The sequence below is a fragment of the Melanostigma gelatinosum genome (assembly GCF_949748355.1).
Source record: "Melanostigma gelatinosum genome assembly, chromosome: 14".
In the NCBI taxonomy this organism is placed as follows: domain Eukaryota; kingdom Metazoa; phylum Chordata; class Actinopteri; order Perciformes; family Zoarcidae; genus Melanostigma; species Melanostigma gelatinosum.
In genome coordinates, this window is record NC_136647.1 from 2,633,706 (window position 1) to 2,657,280 (window position 23,575).

A 23,575-nucleotide genomic window follows, 5' to 3' on the forward strand; every position below is an offset into this window, starting at 1 on the left:
AATGCTCTATTGTTGGTTATAAGTAGGTGTTTGCATATTTTGCAATCCAGTGAAATTGCATCATGTGTTTCCAGAGACATGTGCTCATGCTACTGGCTACTGGATGTCACACAGCCTCCTGAAATAGAAATGCTTTTGATAATGAGAGGTGGCAGGAATGAGATAATGACCAGGTGTCAAACAGGAAGTAGAACAGCAAGTGCATGTGTTGGTTTTGACAACCAAATTTGAACTGATGCTCCTCTGTGTTGTTCAGGGACGACTAATGAGTTGCAATCAGATGCTTCTCATGCAGTTTCCAAATTGTATGCAAAGGAATACGGAGCACTAGAGATAGAGAGAGATCGGGAGCCTTTTAAGGCAACATCAAGCTGAAAGTACTGAATGATCTGAGCTTTTTGCATCAAAGAACCTGTCATTAAAGACTGAAGGGCCTGACCTACTGAACAGCTTTGGTTCTCAAACTTTCTCTGTCAGGCCCACCTTTAGAAAAAGGACTGATTATGGTTCATGTGCTCACCAAACCTGTTGGAAAGAGTAAAACGGGCAAAAGTATTCCAGATGATCTCAACCGTGTAGTTTGTGATGCAGGCTGCTGTATTTAGCGCCGGTAGGCTCATTGTCTTGTGAGTATTGCATCAAATGTGTATAAATCAATCCTTTGGTCAACAATTCAAATCAAAATGGTAGGAAGGTCAATATTAGTGCTGTTAAACTATGGCAGTGGTTCAACCAGACAGATGGCAGTGAATGTGATGGTGTGCCTGCGGCTTTATTCGTTTTTATTTAGGAACAATTATTTCAAGTTTTTCTGCTTCAGTCGACCACGTCATTGGTCTTTAACAATAGGACCTTTTCACAGCGGCCATTTTGACATGTAATTACAGGGTACACACAGGTGTAATTGATAAAACTGATAAAGGTCCCATTCTACTGCATGCACAATACCAGGGAACCACCTAAATGAAACAGGGCCAGAATTGATTTTGTTTTTAATCACACCTGTGTTTACCCTGCAATTACAAGTCAAAATGGCTGCTGTGAAAAGGGCCCACACAAGCCTCGATACACGCTTAACAGAAACCTTCCTGGATTTCTCAACACCGGTCCTGAAGACTCGTACGTAACATCGCTGCCAAACACCCAGAAGACAATCGGCTGGATACGTCTTCAGAATCTGGTTGTTTCAGAGCTGCGTCGCTCTCTTTGTTCTGAGGTTTGTTATCTCCTCGTTTAATAGCTCCTGACCTCAACTGATCCAGGGAGTTCGTCAGATAGCGGAGTTAAAGTGATAGCGATCAAATACGCAAATTATCACTTTAAAAGATGGAAATTACATCAGGTTTTGCGAGATGTCCTTCGATGAAATAACGTCTGGTGGCTCGAGCATATATTTATATGCTGCTGAAACATAATATCACTTTTCTTTTCCCCAGAGAGAAAGAGAAACATTGTAAATGGTGATCTCATTGTACATCTGTCGCTCGTACTCTTGGACCCGTTTTAATGCAGAAGTAAAGCGATACCAACAGTTACTGACTCAACCTTACATTTACTCAGTGGCAGCTTCAAGTAGGTGGGAATGGCCTATCGGTCAGTGTTGAATTCATGGCCCGTTATTAAAGTGATATCTATTGTGGCCGAGCTCTACGGCCTTGTGGAAAGAATGAGGAAGCTGGATCACACGTCACCGAGGCTTCCAGGAGCCGGCGGCTGAAGGCCAGTTTCTCCACGCCAACATTAATGGGAGCTGACAGACGGAGTCCTCGCACGACTTGCAGACTGTAATTCCTTCACTGCTTGGAATTTAATTTGAGTTCATTCAAAAAATATTTAAAAGAATTGCGTGCGTGATCCAACTTTTTTTTGTGAATGGACAAGACCGAGTAATTTGCCTTTAAAAACATAAGATGGTTGTTAACTTAATTCGTCAAAGATGCACGTTTTATGCTTAGTGTGGCCAGGTTTCGTGCAAAGACTGGATCAACATGTACAACCACAAAGATGCTGAATATAAAACAATAAGGGGCCATTAAAAGGGTTTAGAGTGTTCTCATTGGTTGCCAAAATATGTCTACTGGGTCCACTGCTACGTAATCCTCTGCCAGAGACCAGTTTAGCATTGCTGGGAAGTCTTGTTTAGCAGCTCCACATTCATTCACACAGCCGGCCTTTTAGATCACAGACCTCTGACCCCACTTATTTGGTTGTTTGTGTTCACTAATCAGCCAGTAATCCCCAGAAATGTCCAAAGCAGTCTTTGGGTTTTTACTAATGGAGCGCTCCCTGCTCCGCTTGGCTGTCAGCGGGCTGGGGAGTGGACCCGGTCAGACTCATTAACATTCAGAAGATTTGTAGTAACAGTCTGTCTCTGGGCCGTCTTCTGAACTTTTGGGGAACAAAGCGAGAGGAAGTCCAAAATGGAGAAAGTTATTGTTGCTTATTTGCTGTGTCACACAATCCACTTTAAAAAAAGCTTCCTGCAAGGAACTTTTAACTGGTTCTGAACCAGTCTCAGTTTGATCCTGATCCCCGATAAGACCTCCATCAGTAAAGAGACCATCAGAGAGAAGATGGTCTGTTTCCATAGAGTTATTCTTAAAGCTCGTCATCGGAGCCACCGGGTCGGATTCTGGTGAAACCAGATGAACTCATGCAGGTTCACCAGAACCTCCTTCAGCTCAGACTCCAGCAGAGACTCTTGTCAATGTGATTCTTAACGAAGTGAATTACAACATCGCTGTCTATTCACACAGAAGTACAACAATAGTACACATATTATGGTATTCGGTGCATGGTATGTGATTTTGGATCCAGGTTGTGTGAAATGATTGGTCTTAGCTTCCCACGCTAACTTTACGCTAAGTGACCGTTAACAACCACAAAAAAATAAGAGATCTGTCAATATATTAAAATCCAGGCCGTTATAATGCTGCAATTAGCTCCATCATAGAGAATTTAACTCAACCCTGTAGTGACTTATGGAGGTAAAAGTTTCTTATAAGCTGTATTTAACAGAGTAAATGAATAAAATGCATCACATTTTAAGTAGATTTTAACATTACAGACATCTTCCTCGCAGCAATTCTTCCCTCTCAGACAGGCTCATGGCCAGAAGCCCTGAAACTCTTACTATTTTCCGGTCTCTCTCTCGCTCTCTCTCTTCCCCCCCCCCCCCCCCCCCCCCCAAAACTTCAGCTCTCTGTTACTTCGTCTCTGGCCCGTCTGTCTGTCCTCCCAGAGAGGCACCCGGGGCCAGGCCTAGGGAGCCATAAAGGGCTGGTTTGTGTTTGGTGAGTGGTGCAGAGCGCCATGCGAAAAGCTTAATTTCGAAAGGTCCAGGGGGATTAAACCATGCAGGAGGCAGAAAAGGACGGAGTTGTGTCTGTGTGTGTGTGTGTGTGTGTGTGTGAGAATCATGAATGTGTGTGTCTGGTGAGGCAGGCAGGCCGAGGTCCTCGGTTAAAGACTGGCATATGATTTCAATTAAGGTCCTGCACTATTTTCTCCTCCCCCTCCCTGTTAACTGAGCCCTTATTAGGGCCAGACACTACAGGTGAACAGGGTAAAAAAAGTAGATTCAACATGAAACTTCCCCATTTGAATACTGCCATTAAAGACAATTATTTTTTGTATTACAAGTTTACTGAATTGGTGTGTTTAAATATGCAAATGAGGCATTATCTAATGGTAACTTTTGGGGAATTTAAGAGAAATTTAAAGACACAAATAGACAAAGTAGTGAAATAAACATCTAAATGTGTATTTTTGGATGTTTTCTTTCCACTAGTCTGAAAGAAGACGTGTTATTGAAGCAAAAACGCCTAAAATTGCAAAATTGATCAGTGCATGAAAGCAGCGTTGACTTAATCAGGGTAACTTTAAGTCAGGTTGATGAAAAGATGAACTTGGTGCCTCTTGGCTGAATGCTCAGCTCAATCCTCAGTTCAACATAATGACGTTTTTTCTGTCTTTGTTCTTTGGCTTCCTGTCATCCTGAACTATTAGCCACGCTTGGTCAACATTGTAAAACAGGTCAGTGAAGTCAGATGGCAGCCTGTATTTATGTGCATGTGTAGAAGTAGACAACGCCGCTTCTCATGAATAGTTACTTCGCTTGAATCTCCTTCTTTCTCCGCAGCCACGCTCAAGAGAGAGACATTAGGAAATAGATGATCTCACAGGTGGACTTTTTCAACAGCCTTGTTGTGTTGAGTTTCTGTCGGAGATAAAGAAGTGAAGCTGCTCATATTAACTTTAAACAGTTTTGACTGTTTTTATACGCCATGCACCAGATGTGCTGCCTTATAAATCCCAAAGCAAATATCTTTCTACTGCAGGCATGTGAGTAAAGACAAAAGGAATGAGGGGGGAGGGGGGTTCAGGTCTGCTGAGACAGAAGGAGTGTGAGGGTGATCATGGGTAAACATGTAAACAACAGGGAAATACACCGAAACAACCTGACAGGTGTGCACATACCTTCTGGCACTGGGAGTTATTACAAAAACACTGTCGATGTGTGCTTTGTGTACGTCGACCAGCTGGTCTCACACAGCCAGCAGCTCCTCACACCTCCTACATCATTGGTGTAAATTAGGCGTTATTTGGATAAACAGATCACATTTTGGAATCTAAATGGTTACTTTTCCCGCCTAAAAAATGATTAAAACTTCATAAAAGCTTTTTTTTTTCAAAGCTTAAAAACAGTGTTTTGTAAATACAGGATGATAAAGCTGGTAGTGCTGGTAAAGTAAGATCACAAAATGATGGACCGCAGACGCGCCCTAGTTCAGGCAAAGAATAAGGTCAACAGGATGTTGTGCTGCTCAGATCGTTGAGCCCAGATGTGATTCATTTTGAGATTTGGGGCTACGTAAACAAAACTGACTTGATTTCTTCTTCAGGACAGTTTCCCCTCCGGTCAACAAAGGACGGGAATGTTTTTTTTATCTTGTCCGTATATCAACGTCAGCGTGCGATTACCTGTCCTCTACATATTATGTTTGTACAGATTAGGAGTCATAAATGAAATGTCCTCACTGTCATGCCGCTGCAGGAGCATGAAACACAATATACTCAGGGATTTCCCTCCACTCGACTCCTTTCTTCTGTCAGCACAGACATGAATAAGCTCGCCCGACAGTCCTCCAGTTATTGTACTGATTGATATCTGCAGGTTTAATATAAATATGAGAAATGAATAATGGATTCTCAATAATACTTAAAACACATGTCGGGACAGAGATTTATTCTGAAGAACTTCACCCTTCCACCTCTGGGATTGTTCTCAGGAAACGAAAGAGATGAATCGAGCTGTGGAATAAAGATTGCTCAAGTTCAAAAGGCCACTTTTTCAAATCCACCCATCTTTTCCTGTTGAAACGCATGCAGAAATGTTCTTTTAAAGGAAGGGTGGAGATGTTTGGGTAGTAAGTTGGTACAGAAAGTAGGGAGATAAGTCCAGCACCAGGGCCACATCTTCAGTGTGGATAGAAGGAGGGTAAAGTTATCAGCTATATATCAAGATGTATTTCCTCTGTAGGATGCATTGCTAAATCAGGACTTGCATCAGAAATATCAGTGAGACCTGGTGCAAATGTATCTGAGGGAATCAGTGATTTTATCACGTCGTTACTCCGTCTACGTCCACAAAACACAGAGGTTTCTGAACCTTTGATTAAGATCACATGAGGTCCACCATCTGTGCAAATAGCGCTAAAGATATCGAGAAGGATCTGGTTTCAGGCTTCAGAGTTTCTGGTTTACTCTGAGACAGAGCCACATAGAGCTGGGTGTTTCTGAGGGTTTGGCTCTGGAAGAGAAGCTACATGAACTTTAACCACGAGCGGCTATCTGCTGGTGTGTTTTTTGCTGTGAAGTGTTTTAGATTCATCTATCTTTTTCGGGGAAGAGTGGGAAGATGTGGTTTTAAATATCTCCAAAGTCACCCCGTCTTAACTACAGGAGGCGGGACAATAACAGGGCCAGGTTGTGGGCTCGTTGGTGTAGAGGAGGACTGAAAAGTGCTGATTACTGAAGACGTGTGTGTGTGTGTCAGGACGTGTGTGTGTGTGTGTGTGTGTGTGTGTGTGTGTGTGTGGTCCATGCGAGGGCCGAGGACACGATGACATGCAGCAGACCCATCTGTTGAAGTGACAGGGGTCCTGTCTGGAGAAGCTGTGAACCTCCACCTCCTGCGGTTAAGGCACTTTAAGCTAGCCCAAAACACACACACAGTCACACACATGCACCTCACACTCATTCCAGTGGCTCAACAGTCCGACTGTTTCCCATCCTGCTGCATTGCTTAACTTGTAAACAAGTCACTTTGTTTCAGCTAAAAATGTTTATAGTCTGGTAGTTGTGATAATGCGAAGCCCTGTTCAGTCTTTCAGAACGGCCGTCTATCTCGGAAAATTCAAAACACTATGATAGGTGGTGACATCACTGCAAGCCGTGCAATAAAACTTTATCTGTGAAGTTCAGCCTCTGAGACGGACGAGCCGGGCTGGCAGTGTGCGTTATCACTGAAGTGGGCTGATAGCTGTGGTAAACACCGAGAGGCTCAGTGATGTCACTGTGGAGCTAATGCATGAAAAGGGCGTTGACCTCGGCAGAAAGCAGGTCGAGTCTGAAGAGTGAAGCCGAAGTGCATTAAACCTGAATTCTCTCTAGTGTCCACCAGGGCACTCTGGTTGTATAGAAGTCTATGAGAAAATGACTCTACTTCTCTTGATTTATTACCTCAGTAAACATTGTAAACATGAGTTCATGGTCTCAATCTCTAGTTTCAAGTCTTCTTCAATACAGCATGATGTTCATTCAGTACATTATGGTCCATTTAGAGTCAAATAGACCATAAAGCAGGGGATGCTTTAGGGCGGGGCTAATCTAAAAATGTCTTATTCAGCATTCGGTTGTACTTTGCTCCACCCTCTACTGTCGCTCCTGGTTGTAAGAAACAAGATGGTGAAGGCTAAAAACCATACAACCACGGCCATAAACCATGATGACGACAGCCAAAAACCAAGATAGCAACAGCCAAAAACAAGGATGGGTACGGCCAAAAAACCAAGATGGCAACGGCCAGAAACCAAGATGGAGGCGGCTCAAAACCATGGTGATAAAAGCTACAAACCAAGATAGCGACGGCCAAAAACCATGACGGTTAAGGCCAAAAACCAAGATGGTGACGGACAAAAACAGCTTCAAAACAGCCGTTCACAAACCAATGGGGGACGTCACAGTGACTACGTCCACTTCTTCCATACAGTCTATGGCATTGAGAGACACTGAGTGTCCAGTGGTGTCAGGTGCCTGTGCATCTGTCCTGCATTAGTCCAGCAGATTCTTCCAAACAGCTCCAGCTGAACATCTGTGTGGCAAGAATGTAGAAAGTCTGCTCCAGCACGTCAAAAAGATAATTCAATCTTTCACGGTATCTCGGCTCTGTCAGCTTCTATAAACTCTTCAATCCATAAAGGAAGCAGCCAGGGAAAAAACCTTTTCTCAATATTTACACCACACAAGTTAATTTGTTTTGACAGAAACATCTGCAGGACATCGAACGCGAGCTCCTTCTTAACAAGCCTTGCTGGTAAAGAGGGAAACTTCAGAAATGATGTGGAAAAAGCTTTTTTTCTCTCTCAATCCTCTCTGCTGCAAAGCCTCATTTTGGAACAACCACTGTTTTCGCCTTTGAAGAATTGTGGTTTACTACTCGGTGCACCACTGGGATTGTTTTCTCTTTTCACTCTCATTTCCTGAACCAAAACATAATGGCTTATTCTGTAATGGGCCCATTACCCTTTTTTCTTCCTAGCATTAGTAATTATTTATCTGATGCAACATGCTCTTATTTTACCTTTGTGTCCTTGTTTGTCTGGTTTTAAGGATGTCCATACTATTAACAGGGGATATCTTGTGATCATTTATTTTTTTCTTCTTTCTTGTAGAATTTCCGTCCCATCACCAGCGGATATGGCGGTTCCAATCGCAAACCTTCGTATACCCCTGAACCCCAGTCCCCCCAGGGTCTCCAGTACCCACAGACACCCCAGTCCCCCCAGGGCATCCAGTACCAGAAGACACCCCAGTCCCCCCAGGGTCTCCAGTACCCACAGACACCCCAGTCCCCCCAGGGCATCCAGTACACGCAAAAACCCCAGTCCCCCCAGGGTCTCCAGTACCAGCAGACACCCAAGTCCCCCCAGGGTCTCCAGTACCAGCAGACACCCCAGTCCCCCCAGGGTCTCCAGTACCAGCAGACATCCCAGTCCCCCCAGGGTCTCCAGTACCAGCAGACACCCCAGTCCCCCCAGGGTCTCCAGTACCAGCAGACACCCCAGCCCACTCACCTGAATAACGGACACTCCAGACCCAACAACGGCCACAGCTACGGTTACGGGAACGGCAATGGGCACGCTCAGTACAACAACCCAGCAGGACTTTATCACAACGGCATCAATGGAGACCGATCTCTGCCGAGCAAGATGGGAGGCCTCAGCCTCAGCGCCACTCATAGGTGAGGTGATCAAAGGCAGCGCAGACAGAATGAAATGTATACATATGGGTCCAAAGTCACACCTCCATTCAATGTTTTGACCAGGCGAATACCCCGGTTCTGAAGAGTGAAGCCAATGCAGGAAGGGTCTTGTACTTGCGCTCTCTCGACCTGGCCAGCAGGGGGTGACTCTTGTAGTCGCCATCCAAATATGGTCACTTCCGTTCATCGGTTGAAAAAAAGCCAAGATGGCGGCGGCCGTAATTCAAGATGGCGAATGGTGCCAAATCGCCAAAACTTAGGCTTTCAGTCCACAAACCAATAGGTGACGTCACGATGACTATGTCCATTTCTTATCTACAGTCTATGTTTTAGACAAAATTAGTAGATTATTCTATTTTATCTGTAGGGCTCGTAATAGAAAATATGGAAATGTACGTGTTTAATCACCTTGTATCACCCATATTTACATTCTCTTATTCTTTTCATACAATTATTCTAACAATACGAGCATTCAGGCTCTCTCATGTGGCTCAAAGGTGTACCACAGATAAATAAATATAAGCCCATTCAAGAAATACTAAATTTCGTGACGAGCCAAGTCAAATCTCCTGTGTCCTGGTCTTTGGGAATGACTGGTCTAACAGACACAGAACGAGGCACTTTGGACGTCTCTTGAGACGCCTGCATGTGGACTGGAGAAACTATTTGTTGTGGTGCTTCCCCTCGAGTGGGCAATAAATGTGTGTGTTAAGTCTCCTTGTGGAGATTCCCAGAGTTCCCCAGGACCGGACTGGTGATCCGGACTAGGCCCACACGCATGCAAAGACACTTCCTTCAGACTCCTGGAAGGGAGTCCGGAGACAAACATGCAGTTTAAGTGTGTCAGTATTTGAACACATCTGTCAGTAGTCCTGCTCATCTCCCAGAGGTTTCAGTGTATCGAGTGAACGGTCCCGTTAGCTTTGGGAAAACTTGATGAATGAGTGAGCGGGAAGATTCCACAGCGCAAAGCTGTTGTGATTTAAGACTTCATGCCTGCGGACTCACATGTTAACGTGCGTCCGTCTCTTCCATCTCAGTTTTCCTTTCTTTCTTTGGTGGTCTGGCATTTGTCATCTGTTCTTTTTTATCTTTTTGTTTAGGTTACTTCAGCTGCTCTAATTCCTCTCTAGCTCAAACATCACATCAGGACACCACCTGATAAAAGTCAACCAATACAGAGGCCAAAGTTGATGCCAGAAATAAGACAAAACCAAGTTACCCCAATTACTTGTAGTCAGAACCTTAGCTCCTTTGTTGTCTTTACTTTATTACTAAAATAAATTGTTGAGGGTTAAACTTATTGATCTGAACTTCATTCAGAAAACAAGCATTTTAAAAGTTGTTTGCTTGTCGTATTGCTAACAAAGCATGAATCCAGACTTTTCCAAATCTTCTTTATTTTGGAGTTATTTTGGTATCCTTTTTTATCTGTTTTATTTTGGGTTTATACAACTGTAGTAAACTAGTGGACATGTGACTTGCTAGATCCAGTGAATATGGCTCGGTGAGATTCACCGAGCACCGCCGGTGCTCGGTGAATAGAGGTTATTTAGAGGTTATTTCGGCCATGATTGATGAAACTTTGCCCCCCCCCCCTCCCTCTCTGTATAAAACTGAAAACAAGCAGATAAACTAATAATGACCACTAAAAGATACTATTTGCAAGATAGTCGTCAAATCCAAGGGCTCTGGACCCACAGCCAGAATGCTAAACTGTCATCTAATTCTCATTAATTAGATTGCAGTACAATACTACTGTATCTTCCCTCCCTTGCCTTTCTCAGCCCAGAGTCTCCCACACAGTCCCCTGGGGGTCGTAATGGATTCGACCCACATTCAGACGTCTACAAGATGCTGCAGGACTACGAGGAGCCCGTCTCTGCACCCAAACAGTCCGGCTCCTTCAAATACCTCCAGGGAATCCTTGAGGCGGAGGATGGAGGTAGGGATATCTGTGTGGAGGCTTACATGTGTGTAATGGTAGAGGTTTGAGAAAGATCGATTAATCGTTTCATCTATAAAACATCAGAAAATATCACAAGATCCTGAACACAATTTCCAAAACCCAAAGCTGAAAATACAAATGGCTCTATTGGCCAAACTACTGTACATAACACAAAAATATTATCTTGAAACAAGACTTGAAAACCAGCAAATTTTCAATTTTTTTTCAAATTCACATTTTAGAAACGGCAAGCTCTCACTGAGCGATGAAGCCATTCAATTTGATGGAATTTAAAGAGCTGGGAAATTTTGATTTCCTCAAAAAGTAATGCATCATGTGCAAAAAACTAACCTTTTTTTAAAAAAGAGGCCGAATTAAACCGGAAAAACAATCGCTGGCACATCACCGACCAAATCATGTCTTTTGAGGATGTTGTATTTCTGTTATTCTGTAATGATATAAAGCCAGCTATTGTGACTTTGGTAGACTCAGCTGACAGTGTTTTAGTACTTGGGATTTGTGAGACTCAAAGTCTTGGTCTTAACCTTAACCCCTCAAAGTCTTGGTCTTGACTTGGTCTCAACCCCTCAAAGTCTTGGTCTTGACTTGGTCTCAACCCCTCAAAGTCTTGTTCTCATCTTGGACACAACCCCTCAAAGTCTTGGTCTTAACTAGGTCTCAACCTGCCTTGGTCTTGGTCTTGACTCGGTTTCATCCCCTCAAAGTCTTGATCTTGTCTCAGTCACAACCCCTCAAAGACTTGGTCTTAACTAGGGTTCGACCTGCCTTGGTCAGGGTCTTGACTTGTACTCAACCCCTCAAAGTCTTGGTCTCATCTTGGTCTTGACTTTGTCTGAAGCCCTCAAAGTCTTGGTCTTATCTCAGTCACAACCCTTCAAAGTCTTGGTCTTGTCTCTGTTTGGATACATGCTAGTTTGGGTCATGACTAGGTTTTGGTTTAGGTGGTCTTGACTAAAACACCGGTAGCTCTATGGTCAACAGACTATAAAAGTTGAAATGACGAATACTGTTGAGCAGATTAAATTAAACTGAGTACGCCTGTGTGCATCAAAGCAACTCTCAAACTATTTTCTTAACTCAAGTTTTTTTTATATACACATACGGTGGAAGTTTAGTTAAGAGTAAATATTGCCTCCTGATTCCTGCCAGAGGAGCATCTTGCTCAGGGAGCTCCTCTCTCGCTGTTTTTCCTCTGCTCAGTCTTACTGGCATAGTTTAACTTTTATAGAAAGACACAGACGGCGAGGTTAAGGGAGAGAGAGAGAGAGGAAGAGCGAGAGGGAACAAAAGAAAAGAAGAGACGGAGAAAGATTAAGCGCTCTAAATAGCTCACACGGATGAACATGGGGGGAAGTTTTGGTTTGGCAAATTACTGCAAAAACAACTTCACAAAAGGTCAATAAAGTGAGAAATATGGTTTTCCTGTCTGCCTCCTGACCGCTCAGCATTCCAGCTTTTGAGGGGGAGTCATGTGATGCTGAGAGCAGCTAATCCTCTGAACTAAACACTCTGTCCAGGTTCCATGTTTACCATGAAGCAGGGCTAAAGCTGGGAAAGTCGTCGTTATAAGCCAAGTGTTGGTATGTGAAGGCGGAAATAGCCTGGACCTCAAAGAAGTGGGTTTATAACCTGTTAGCACTGTTTATTATCAATGTTTCTCTTAACCTCAGCAACACTGAGGCGTCTGAATCCTTCTTACTCTTGGTGGAGTTTTACCAGCTGTGAACTCATGAAGCTGCAGGATGCTCAGTAACCTTTTCCATGATGAATATAGTCATCCATGGAAACTCTTAATTCTCTTAAATTAGAGAATCTCCTTCCAAAGACTTGCATTCAAGGATCATTTATTTTCATTACAAAACATAATCAGGAGTGGGTTCCTGTAGTGCAATTTTTGAACTTGCATTAGGAGGAATGTTGACAGCCGGGGTCGGTCGACTCCACTTTCGGTGAACGGTGATTGTCTTAATGTCCGCCGCACTTTATCCAATCTCCACCCTTCCTTCTCTGATATTGATGAGTGTATCTCAGTCATAGGCAGTAGACCATCCACTATAACAAAACAACAAAAACAACCCCTTATTGGCGAATATGGCTTATTGATGATCGGCAGTTGGTATCGGAGGCAAATAAATGTGATCGGAGCGACTCTAAGAGTCAAATTTGCTCCGTTTCTTGTGCTGACTGTATGATACGAACCATACGTTTTGTGATCAATCCCTCACTTTTTCAAATGTTATTTTCAGAAGAAAAAAAAGTTTTATATTTGGGCCAATATGGTATTTTGAAAAAGCCAAACCACTTCTGTGTAGCCCAGAATAATAGCCCCAATAATGTATCACATCTTTGATATCAGCTTTATCACCCAGACTTCACTTTTTGTTTATCAATCAAATGGAAATATATACTGGAATGATATATTATCATTGTTGGTCAAATTATAAATTATAGCCAAAACATATATATGTTAAAGCCATCCAGATGGAAAAGCCTCAATTTCTCATATTTCAGAATAAATCAATCACTGAGTCTCTCAGAGTAAAAACTTCCCGCTCGGCTCTCACATCTCTGGGTCTCTACCTTTTGATGTTTGAGCCGACAGGATAATCCACAAGGAACAGCGACTGCTCCTGCAGCGAGGCCTGGAGCCCAGCCAGAACACACTGTCTCCTTAATGTAGGTCTTACCATCTCACTCAAAGCCACGAGAGCTTTAAGAAGGAGACAGTCTCTAGTGACGGACAAAGAGGGCTGGAGGGAGAGAGACGCTGCTGACGGATGAAAGAGATTTAAAGAGGACCCTCTTTTTCGTCTGCTGTCTGTGGTCTTTCAGCGTGAAGGTTGACTGACAGGCTAAGCCCTGGATGAAACAAGGGGACACATCAGGTTTACATTGGGATCATTTTAAAAGAAAATCTCTCCGTTGATGTTTGGTGGTGTCATTTCATCTGTGCGAGTGTGAAATCCTCCCACAAATGTTGATAAGTCTGTCACTTGGTTATTGTGAAACAAGTCAAATTTACAATCGAGCACTCAGGTTAAAGTCAAACCATCCGGCTGTTGAATGCATACCTTGCTGTCAGGCTTTTAAATCACAGTTGGTCCCCTTTTGAAGGCGAAAGCCCTGCAGAGGCCATGTTGACTTTCAGGGGCTTTTAAAGTTAAAGCAAACAACAGTGTCAGTTTACCCAGAATTCCTCAGACCCTGCCATGATTTGGAAACAGTGTGAATGAAAGAGGGGTGGAGTGAAAGTACAATACTGATGTTAAGTTTGGGTGTTTGAAGCAATATTACCTGAGGTTGATCGAAGACAGAACGTTGTACCAATGTGAGTGAGATCTTTACCACAACATGTCACGGTATTACACTCAGCCTTTACAGACTTAACTGTCTCTGTATGTTTAAAAGAAATGCACATAAATGTAAATAACTTCCTGTTAAATGTGAAGATTTGGGATTGCTCTGTTGCTGAAGAGATCTTTTATCATTTCCACCGTCATGAATGAGGTGAATTTAAGGGGAGGACGGAGAGGAGCCGGCATGGCGGAGGAGTGTTTCTCCAAAAGTTGGAAAAATAAATAAACAAAATTCCAGTGACCTTTTTTAGTGAAACCTCATCCATTCCTAGAACTCCAGGGTTATTTGTTTAAAAGAAAATCCTGTGAAATGTCTTATTTTGTCCTGTTCCTTACATCATGTATTTCCAGAAAAGTGTCGCTACAGTAGATCGTGTTTTGAGCCATGAAATACATTTATTTTAAAGTTTAGTAAGACACCATTGATGTACAGTCATAACATTTAGTTTATAGCTTCAAACACGTTTAATTGTGCAGTATTGTGTCCAAATTGCACAGAATTGTACAAAGCTCTCCGCGGGTTTCCCAACAAAACACCCACCAAGTGTGAGGTACATCAGATGAGCGGTTCTCGAGATACGCCAAGAACACCCAGACCACCAACATCTCGTCATGTCCCCCCTTCAAACACACTGCACAGCAACTCAATTATGGATGTGAGGTTTCGGGGGAAAGTAGGGGGTTGTTATTCCACAGCGTTTAAGACAAGAGCTGAGAAGATACAAGATTTAAAGCCACTGCACTTTATAGTCCAGTGGGAGTAAACATGTGACGACCGCGGTGAGGGCCTTAACCCTTCGGCACAGGGGAATCGTTCTTCTGACGGCACTGCAGGCTCGCAACCATTCAAGTTTTTGTTTCATATTCTTGCTCACAATACACCCGTCAATAGCTCCGGGCGCCCAAAATGAAGTCACTGTTTTGTCTGAACTACAGTGGAAAACGTACTCTGTTTACAGTGGTATGGCAACAAAAGCAAAAATACATCTTTAATTTGACTCAATAATAAGCCTTAAATGGATTATCAGATGTCTTTCAATTGTTCATATCAGCACTTTCTGCCAACATTCCTCTTTCTCGCGTTACGACATTAGTTCCTCTCGGACTGCAATGAGATTAAAAGTTTGTCTTTCCGACACAGTCAAGCTTTAACATTTCTCGTGATCTTTCTTGCCACATGGTCTTGATGAAACCATCTTTAAACTCCTTGGAGAAATGCAACCCTAAAGTATGTGCAGCATGCATGGTCAGGGACAAATCAAGGTTGATATTGTTACAGCCGTTCATTTATCGTGAGACACTGTGATTCACGTTCGCCTTTAAATTCCCAGAGGCTCCGCATTCTGCTCCTGACAGGTTTGAGTTAGGATGGTGTCTGTTTTACAGTATGTCTGGCGGATGTTAGTCACGGGGCAGAACACACATCGTGAATGTTGCGTGTGGCGAGATATGTGTCGGAATTGGCCAACATGTCACTATCTGTCAAATAAAAAATGGTGTCTGTCTGAGTTTGGCAGCAAAATATATGAGGCCGAAGTGTTTAAAAATGTAGAAGCAAGACTAAACAAGCACTCGTTCATTCTGCTCTTTTGTATCTATTCCTGACTGCCGTCGTAAAGTTTTTTTTATGAGTCAACCGTCCCCCCCGTGAGAAAGTCACCAGAGTGCTGCACATAAAAAGGTTTTCCATCCGAGTGCATCATTAGGTAATCGAGACATTAATCCCAGAAATAACATACCCGGCTAATGCCGGCTCTTAAACACACCACGGAGCAGTCACAGGCCAACTGTTACTGAGGGATGGAAAGTGCTTTGAGTCAGGTGCCAGATGGGAGCTAATTAGAGTGTTAGTGAGTGTGTCTGTCCACCGCTAATCTCACATTCTGCTGCAGCAGACTGCCTCATATTTTGGGTTCCCAGTTATTGCTTCATGCCCAAGGACCCTTTTGTGGTTGCGGTGACTCACACTTCCTCAAAAGACCTTTTATTTCCTTGTTTTGTTCTGCCATCGACTCCCCGCTGACTCCTCCCTCTCTACTCTTAACCGCCCCACTGCTGAGTGCATCGCCGACCCCAGCTGCTACTCTGCACCCACTTGTATTGTTTTGGTGTGTTTGGCTAACGGCTAACATAACTCCCATTACAAACAAACACAGCTGAGGACGTCGCTGCGACTCAGCTGCTGCTAAGCGGCCAGTAAGCTTTGAGAGTTTAATTTTGTTTTCGGCAAGACTGAACGACTTGTCTTATCTGAAAGCTTCCAGCCGAATGTCTGCTTACATCACTCGTTTTTGAGTTTGAATGAAGTGTTTTATATTACCTTAAGTAATTACCTTATTACTTATAATCGAGTGGCCCTAGAGAGAAAGTGCCTGGTATTCTATTGTACATTTATAGCATGTTCATTTGTAAGACATGCCGTCTGAATGGTTTATGGTGCAGTTTCCAAAGTTCCCGTATTTATTCTGTGGTTGTTGTTTTTTTGTTTTTTCTAGGTGTGTCCCCAACAGACAGAATGAGGAACTTAAAGTCTCCGGTCAGGTCTCCAATCCCCAAACTGGGAAGCCCCATCCCGAGCCCCATGTCTGGTCTTCAGAAGCTACCCCAGTGCACGCGCTGCTGTAATGGCATTGTGTAAGTATGGTGACATCTCAAAGAATAAGTGTGTGATTGTGTCTCATTGGTCAGAGACCACTTCTTTTGGTCTTGAAGTACTAAGACTCAATACATCCTGAAGGTTTATTTTATAAATGTTTCAATTAGCTTTTTCTTTCAGCACCAAGGTACAGAGTAATCTCTTTAGGGTATTACATATCACAGCATAAAACTTAATGCTTTCAGATGATGGTGCCTGTGATCTACAATTACAGACTACCGAAGATGCAGTAATGAAATACGTAAAAAATATAAATGATTTATTGTCAGATTTGCTGTTGAATTATCGGCAACTGGAGATTACATGCCTCTGGCTGCTTTTATCGCTCCACTTGTGGTCATAAAGTTTAAAAGTAGAACTTTGTGAGGTGAGTGAAAGTTCTCCACAGACTCTAAAAACAAAGAGGTTAACGTGTGCAGCTCTACCTGCAGCAACAAGAACTCAGGAAAACCGATTCCCATTCATCACTTTAATGATTAAACCAAGCCGTCCTCCTTCCACTCCCTTTTCCCACGCACATACACACCAGTGCACACATACACAAACACCTTTCTACCGGTAATCCCCCCCCCCCCCCCCCCCATCTTTAAAAGCAGCTGCAGGTGAGCAGTGATGTCATGGGCTTACTCGTTAACAAGAGGGCATTGTGGGAGCGTGTGGGGCACAATCGGGCTGTTGTGACCTGCGAGCATTTTACAGCTTTTTAAACAAGTGCAGGGCTCTGTGTCAAGAGTTTATCCTGCGAGGCGTGTGGTTAGATGGGGAAGGCGGTTAAAGAAAGAAGCAGGCTTGTGACGGAATGGTCGCTGGCCCGAGTCCCCAGTCCAGAGAGGAAAACCTTATTGGGAACAACGCCCTTAACAAGCGCGTGAAGCAGTAAACTTCTAAATGCACCAGTGTTGATCAGCAGCCAGCCTGCAGAATAAATACGTACTGTTCAGCGATGATATATGATTAGATATATTAAAATACTTATACAGTCGCCATAAAGTATGATAATTCCTGATTAGCAAAGATTATGGAAAGTTAAAGGAACAACAGCCACAAGCAATTCATCATCACTTACTTCCTTTTGAAGTTATGTTTTGTCCTGAAGGCACCTCCCTAAAAAGTGCTTCCTTATAAGGTAGAGTGTGAAATACCCGGTGGTAATTGCGAGGTCCTCCCTTCCTGGTGCTCCAGTGTTCACACTGAAGTCTGAAGCACACTCAGTACTTAATATGCAGGATTTCATGCATGCAAGCCAAGGCAATAAGGCTTTGCAGGAACATAAAAAATATAGATATCGTTAACAATAAGGACACAAAAAAACCAAGTATGCCCATCTTTCACACTCGCTATTCATATTCGTTGTAAATGTTTTGCAAATACTGCGTCTCAAGTGTCAATCAAGGGGTTTCGTACACTACTTGTAAGGCAGTTTGCGTGTTTTTGAGTTTTGTTTGTTATGTAGCATCACCAGACTCACCAAACCAGTCAGATTCATGCATCTCTCTTTGTCTTCACAAGTCTAATGCTCTTCCATCTCCCCTGCAGCGGCACCATCGTGAAGGCCAGGGACAAGCTCTACCACCCCGAGTGCTTCACGTGCGACGACTGTGGCGTCAACCTGAAGCAGAGAGGCTACTTCTTCATCGAGGACAATCTGTGCTGTGAGACCCACGCCATGGCCCGCGTCCAGCCCCCAGAGGGCTACGACGTCGTGGCCGTTTACCCCAACTCCAAGGTGGAGCTGGTCTGAGTCGGAGCTGATTATACTGAAGTATCTTAGATTGACAAACATCACGTGTGTAATTCACGGCACAATTCAAACGTTATCAAAAAAGAATCGCCATTGACTACCGCCAATTCTTTCTATCATAAGGTCCGTTGGTGGTCCATCGCCGCTCTGTGTCCCATATGAACCCTCACTCAAGCCTTACAATAACTACACTACAGTGTTTGTGTGTTATATGGATTATCACCAGAGAATTTTAAGTTGATTGGTGTTTTTTCTGCCTTTCAGGATCATTTTGCATTATTTCACTTTGCATTTGCAGTTTCCCAGACGTACCATGTCGGTCTGTGTTTTGCAAAGCGGTTTAAGGTATAATGATTGTTTTAGCATCGGTTAAGGGGTGTAAAGGTTCCTCTGTGTTATTAAAATATGTTACAGTTGCACATCATAATCATGTTGCAGATGGACATTTTTTGCATTTTGTAACTCACGTCAATGCAGTTTCTTTTTCAGACTTTCAGAGAAAACATCTCTTGTTTTGTCTGCTTATTTTTCAGCAATAATTCCTTATAAGCAGATCTCTAACGAGCACAATCCCGAGTGTCTGGAATGTGCTCCGGTTCTCTATAGGTAACTGGGTTTTACCGAGCTATAACCGGTAGTAAATGACTCCGTATGCAGCCATCCAAAGCACCAGTTGAGACTGACATGTAAATAAAACCCTGCAGGAGACGTCCTGAAAAGTTCTTCCACGATCTTGAATTATAAACAACCTTTTTGCAAGAAAAAGACTTTAATGATGAACTGACTTTGATACACGTTCTCTCTCTCTCTCTCTCGAGCACCTGACCGAGAGAGGAACTTCAACTCTCGCTCGTGTTCACGCTGAAGAATTCCAGTTCATAAAACAACATGAGTGAGCAGTTCACTGGGTCTGTTTATCAGAAACACTCCATTTTCTGACACCAATATGCTTCTCCGGCTCTCATGACAACTTTTAAAAATCGTCGTGTGCATCTGAGACGGAGACACGGCCTTAAAAGAACATGTGGCAGCAATATTCACCTTCTTTCGGTTTTTTTCGACCCACTTTATACGTTACAGTTCCTCTTTGGAAAATGGAAAAAGACAGAAGTTGGATACTTGTATTCCCGTCCTATTATGAACTCAAATTCCTGCTCACGGCCAAGTCCATGAAGCAAATGAAATCTGCATTTCCTCTGAGAGAGGGGAAACAGAAAGGCAGCGCCATGAGAAAGAGAAAGGAGGACAACGTGGATTTTCTTTCCGTCGAGGAGAAAGAAGTCATCATGACTCCAATATGTGGCCATTCAGTCTCTGGCTTGTTGTGAATAGTGAAGTAAACTGGGTGGAGAAGAGTGATGTTATTCTTGATTTTAGAAATGTTTCTAACAAAACTAAAAATGAATTATGTAGTGCTGATGTCTACCATTTGTTTTAGATATCACCAGTGATGTGTAGCTGCTGGTATGCCATCTATACTAGTTATCTTGTAAATTATGTGAAAATGATATTGCTACCACGTTTCTTTGGTGTTGTACATATTTGTTTCATCCCGATCTCTTCAGCATACGGTGTGTAACAGTTCACTTACGAGGCTTTTCATACTCTGTTACTCTCAAGGGTTTCTTTGACACAAATCCTCTTCTTTTGTTTAACTTATTGTTCTACCAACATGTGTTTTCTTTTGTTCTGGAGCTTCTTATTTGCTTGTTGTATTTTCTAAAATCCAAATAAAATGAGAAGTGCATTGCCATGACATGATCGTGCTTCACTCGTCTTAACTGCAGGAATTCCCACCAAAACAATCAAGAGCTGCACTGTGAACAACAAGAGATCCAGTTATTCTTTCCCCCTAAATGTTGCATTGTACGACCACCAGGCTGCAATATGTTTGTCTTGCAACCTAAATCCCCAGACATCCACTTCACAGTTGCCCTAAAATTGGGCATTCAAATTATCGGGGCACAAAACCTGGTCTCATGTTTCCGTACTTTTGCGTCTCACACAACGTTATAGCCCACGAGAAGAAGCGTGTTTCTCAGATGTGTGTGAGGTAATGCACACAAAGTCTGTCTCTGATCATTAAACTACAACTAATGGGGCCTGTTTCTGGACAGAGGAGGCATTAAACCAGGAGCAAGCCTTAATTTAGGATAATCCTTGTTTTAAAAGTGGCTTTTCTGTAACACATCTGCAACACATTGCTTAAGAGTCGTAACTTCTTGATTGCAGAGTCCTGGAGTTAAATTAGATTGATCTCAACCGTCTATTTTAGTCCTCATTTGTGGGAGTATTTGCAGACGGCACATAGAAATAAAATGGGAGTTTAACGGACATTTAACTGTTTCCTGTGGTTGTTATTAGTCGTGATGGGGGCGACACACGTCAGTGGGATCATAAAGTGGAGCGCGGTTGCAGATCTTGAGACGGATGGATGGCTAGTTATCTCGTTAGCTTGTTAGCTAGTTAGCTAGTTAGCTAGTTAGCTTGTCCTCGTCTGGAGCGGTGAGGACTGAGGCACAGGAACCATTCGACTGCTGCTCATCAGCCCGCGGTTCAACTCCTTTTCTGTAACCAGTGTAGCATTAAATCATGGTGGAATTAGCATGCTAGCTAACTGCCCAGCTGTCCACTAATTAGCTAGCTTTTCTAATCTCGCCACGCTTTAAATCTACAGTGGTTCCAGAAAAATGTGTCGAACAAAGTTAGCAATGTGCTTTCCTACGCTGTGTGGATGAAGCATTACGATTTAATGTGATAGTATTACAAGCCATATCAGAAGAAGCCAATTTACGTTTATTATGGGCACTTTAACCAAGAAGCAGGCCCAATGCCTGTCTGGGAAACGGGCCAGCGGTGCCTAAGTATTCTCTTACTTTGTAGTGATGCTTTATGGCGCTGTAAATGTGTTTAACTTCATCACGTTTGTGGCTTCTCATGTTGCTGTACATGAGCAGAATGTCAAATCTGCGACACATGCAGTCTCAGGGAATGTCCCAGATTCCAGGGAATTCTCGTAATCAAAACCAGGCGGCGAGAGGCCACCTCATGCCCCATTAAATGACTTTGCACCTTCAGTAAGAACTCATTCAGCAGCCGAGATGCCTGCAGATTTTTAGTGTGAACAAAGCGCTGGTGTTTGGAATCGGCATTACTCATAATTCACTAATGTGCTGTTGTTTCACCTAATTGTTCAGTGGTTAGACCATCCATGTGGCGATCGTGAAACTTTAAACCTCTCCGTTACATGATGACATGTGTGTGCAGTCTTTATTCTTGTGCTGCAGGGAAGACAAACAATCCAGAAAGTATTCACGTTGGTCAACACTAAAATGTGAATTTCTATGTGTCAGTGCTGGGTTTGGGTTAGTTTACTGTGAAGAGGTTTTCTTTATATTCCCCTCATGAGCGATAGTCTGCATTCCTGCTTTACAGTCTGTAAAGTGAATCTGGTGAGAAAAAACTTAAAAACTTAAAAAACGTATTCACACAGTGAAATAAAAGCAAATCAGAGCCGTTGAGGGATATATGGAGAGAGAAACCGATACTTTGCCGCATGGAAAGAATTCTGCTGCGTCTATAAACATTGAGTCCACTTAAACCAAATAAACGCTTCAAATTGGTCAGAAAGCAACGTTTGCTTTGCTCGGGAGGCTGCAGCAACGACCAGAGGTGCAGACTCCAGTTTCATGACTTGAGACTCGAGTCAACCTTGATGACTTGAGACTCGACTTGACGAAATCAAAAAAGACTTGCAACACGACTTGGACTTCGACACCAACGACTCGTGACTTCTTTTCGACTTGGAAATAGTTGATGGCTTCCCCCAAGTCCAAAAATAAATAAAAAAGTAAAATGTTATCTAAAGTGTGTGCTACGAATCCACTGAATCAACTCATGTTAATACCATTCGTTCTCAGCGAGTCCACACTCAATCCACCCCAAACTATTAATGTGAACCAATCCGTCAGCAGGAGAGAGCCATGAAGAACAAACGTGATGTTGCTGAGCATGTTGCTGAGCCTTGTATCAACAAGTTAAACGGGGTCAAATTCTTGTCATCGGCCTGTACGAGGAAAACAACAAGAACTCACGAGAACATTTGACTGTTTTCAATGGTGTTTGGCCTGCAGACGTTTCCTCAGAGGAAAATCTGCTGCTTCAATTCGATTTTTGTAATGAAAAGGCATTTAAAGCATCACATACTCGTCTTTAATGATTGATCACATTTAACAACCTTGTAATGTTGATGGAATGTAGCTGCTTTTACTCCCTCCACCATGAAGCATGTAGAAAACGTTACTGGGTCCTACATGGGCAGATTGCAAGAATGGAAAAAACTATTTCAACAACAATTGGCAGAGCTTTCATAGACTAAAGTCTGAAGGAAGTTGTTTGTCTGTATTTATGGATGCACATGTGTGTGTATGCTCGTATTTCCTCAATGAGGATCAAATCTACACAATGTGTATAAACATACGCTCCCAGTTTGTTTGCAAGCATTTATGTCTCTTGATCCTGCTGAAGTTTTGTTTGGCCTTGTGGGAGGATGAAGCTTTCATCCGAGCTTTGCTTTGATTCTCATTAAACAGGGATTTAAAAAAGAGACAGTCGCTGATCTCGAGACACCCACAGGATGACCCGAGAGCCGGTCAGCTGTCAACGGAGCGATGCATTCGTGATGGTGGTCCTAAAGTGGTTGGTGGAAAGAAACGGATGCTGCCACAATGGTTCACTCTCAAAAATCAGTAGGATGTGCAAGAACTAGAGTTCTCTGAAAATGATGCTGCGTAAAAGGCAATTGGATCTAACCAATCAGCAACTTCCGTTGCATTCTCTCTAGTGTCCACCAGGGGGCGACTCCTCTGGTTGTATAGAAGTCTATGAGAAAATGACTCGACTTCTCTCTTGATTTATTCCCTCAGTAAACATTGTAAACATGAGTTTATGTCTCAATCTCTAGTTTCAAGTCTTCTTCAATACAGCATGATGTTCATTTAGTACATTATGGTCCATTTAGAGTCAAACAGACCATAAAGCAGGGGATGCTTTAGGGCGGGGCTTACTGTGATTGACAGGTCGCTTATACAGCGTTGTCCGGTCTGGGAGTTGTCCGTGTTTTCACCTTACACGCTTTTACAGTTTGTTTTCAGTTCATGGAAGTTAATTGTTACATTAAGGGTCGCCTAAAAATGTCTTATTCAGTGTTTGGTTGGACTTAGCTCTTAAGATGGCGACGGCCAAATCGACGAACTCGAGGCTTCAAAGCATCATTCCACCAACCAATGGCCTCACGGTGACTCCGTCC

At 43.0% G+C, this 23,575-nt stretch overlaps 1 protein-coding gene across 1 annotated transcript in view; it reads left to right on the plus strand.

The window, feature by feature from the left end:
- The window catches only part of pdlim4 (PDZ and LIM domain 4), a 45,116-nt gene extending 25,099 nt beyond the window's left edge, over positions 1-20,017 (plus strand). Inside the window, exons 4-7 of the mRNA XM_079283539.1 lie at positions 7,956-8,524; positions 10,333-10,490; positions 16,366-16,504; positions 18,063-20,017. Of these exons, the coding sequence (XP_079139665.1) occupies positions 7,956-8,524; positions 10,333-10,490; positions 16,366-16,504; positions 18,063-18,267 (1,071 nt within the window). The 3' untranslated portion in view covers positions 18,268-20,017. The remainder of the gene's footprint in view (positions 1-7,955; positions 8,525-10,332; positions 10,491-16,365; positions 16,505-18,062) is intronic.
- Positions 20,018-23,575: the final 3,558 nt, after the last annotated feature.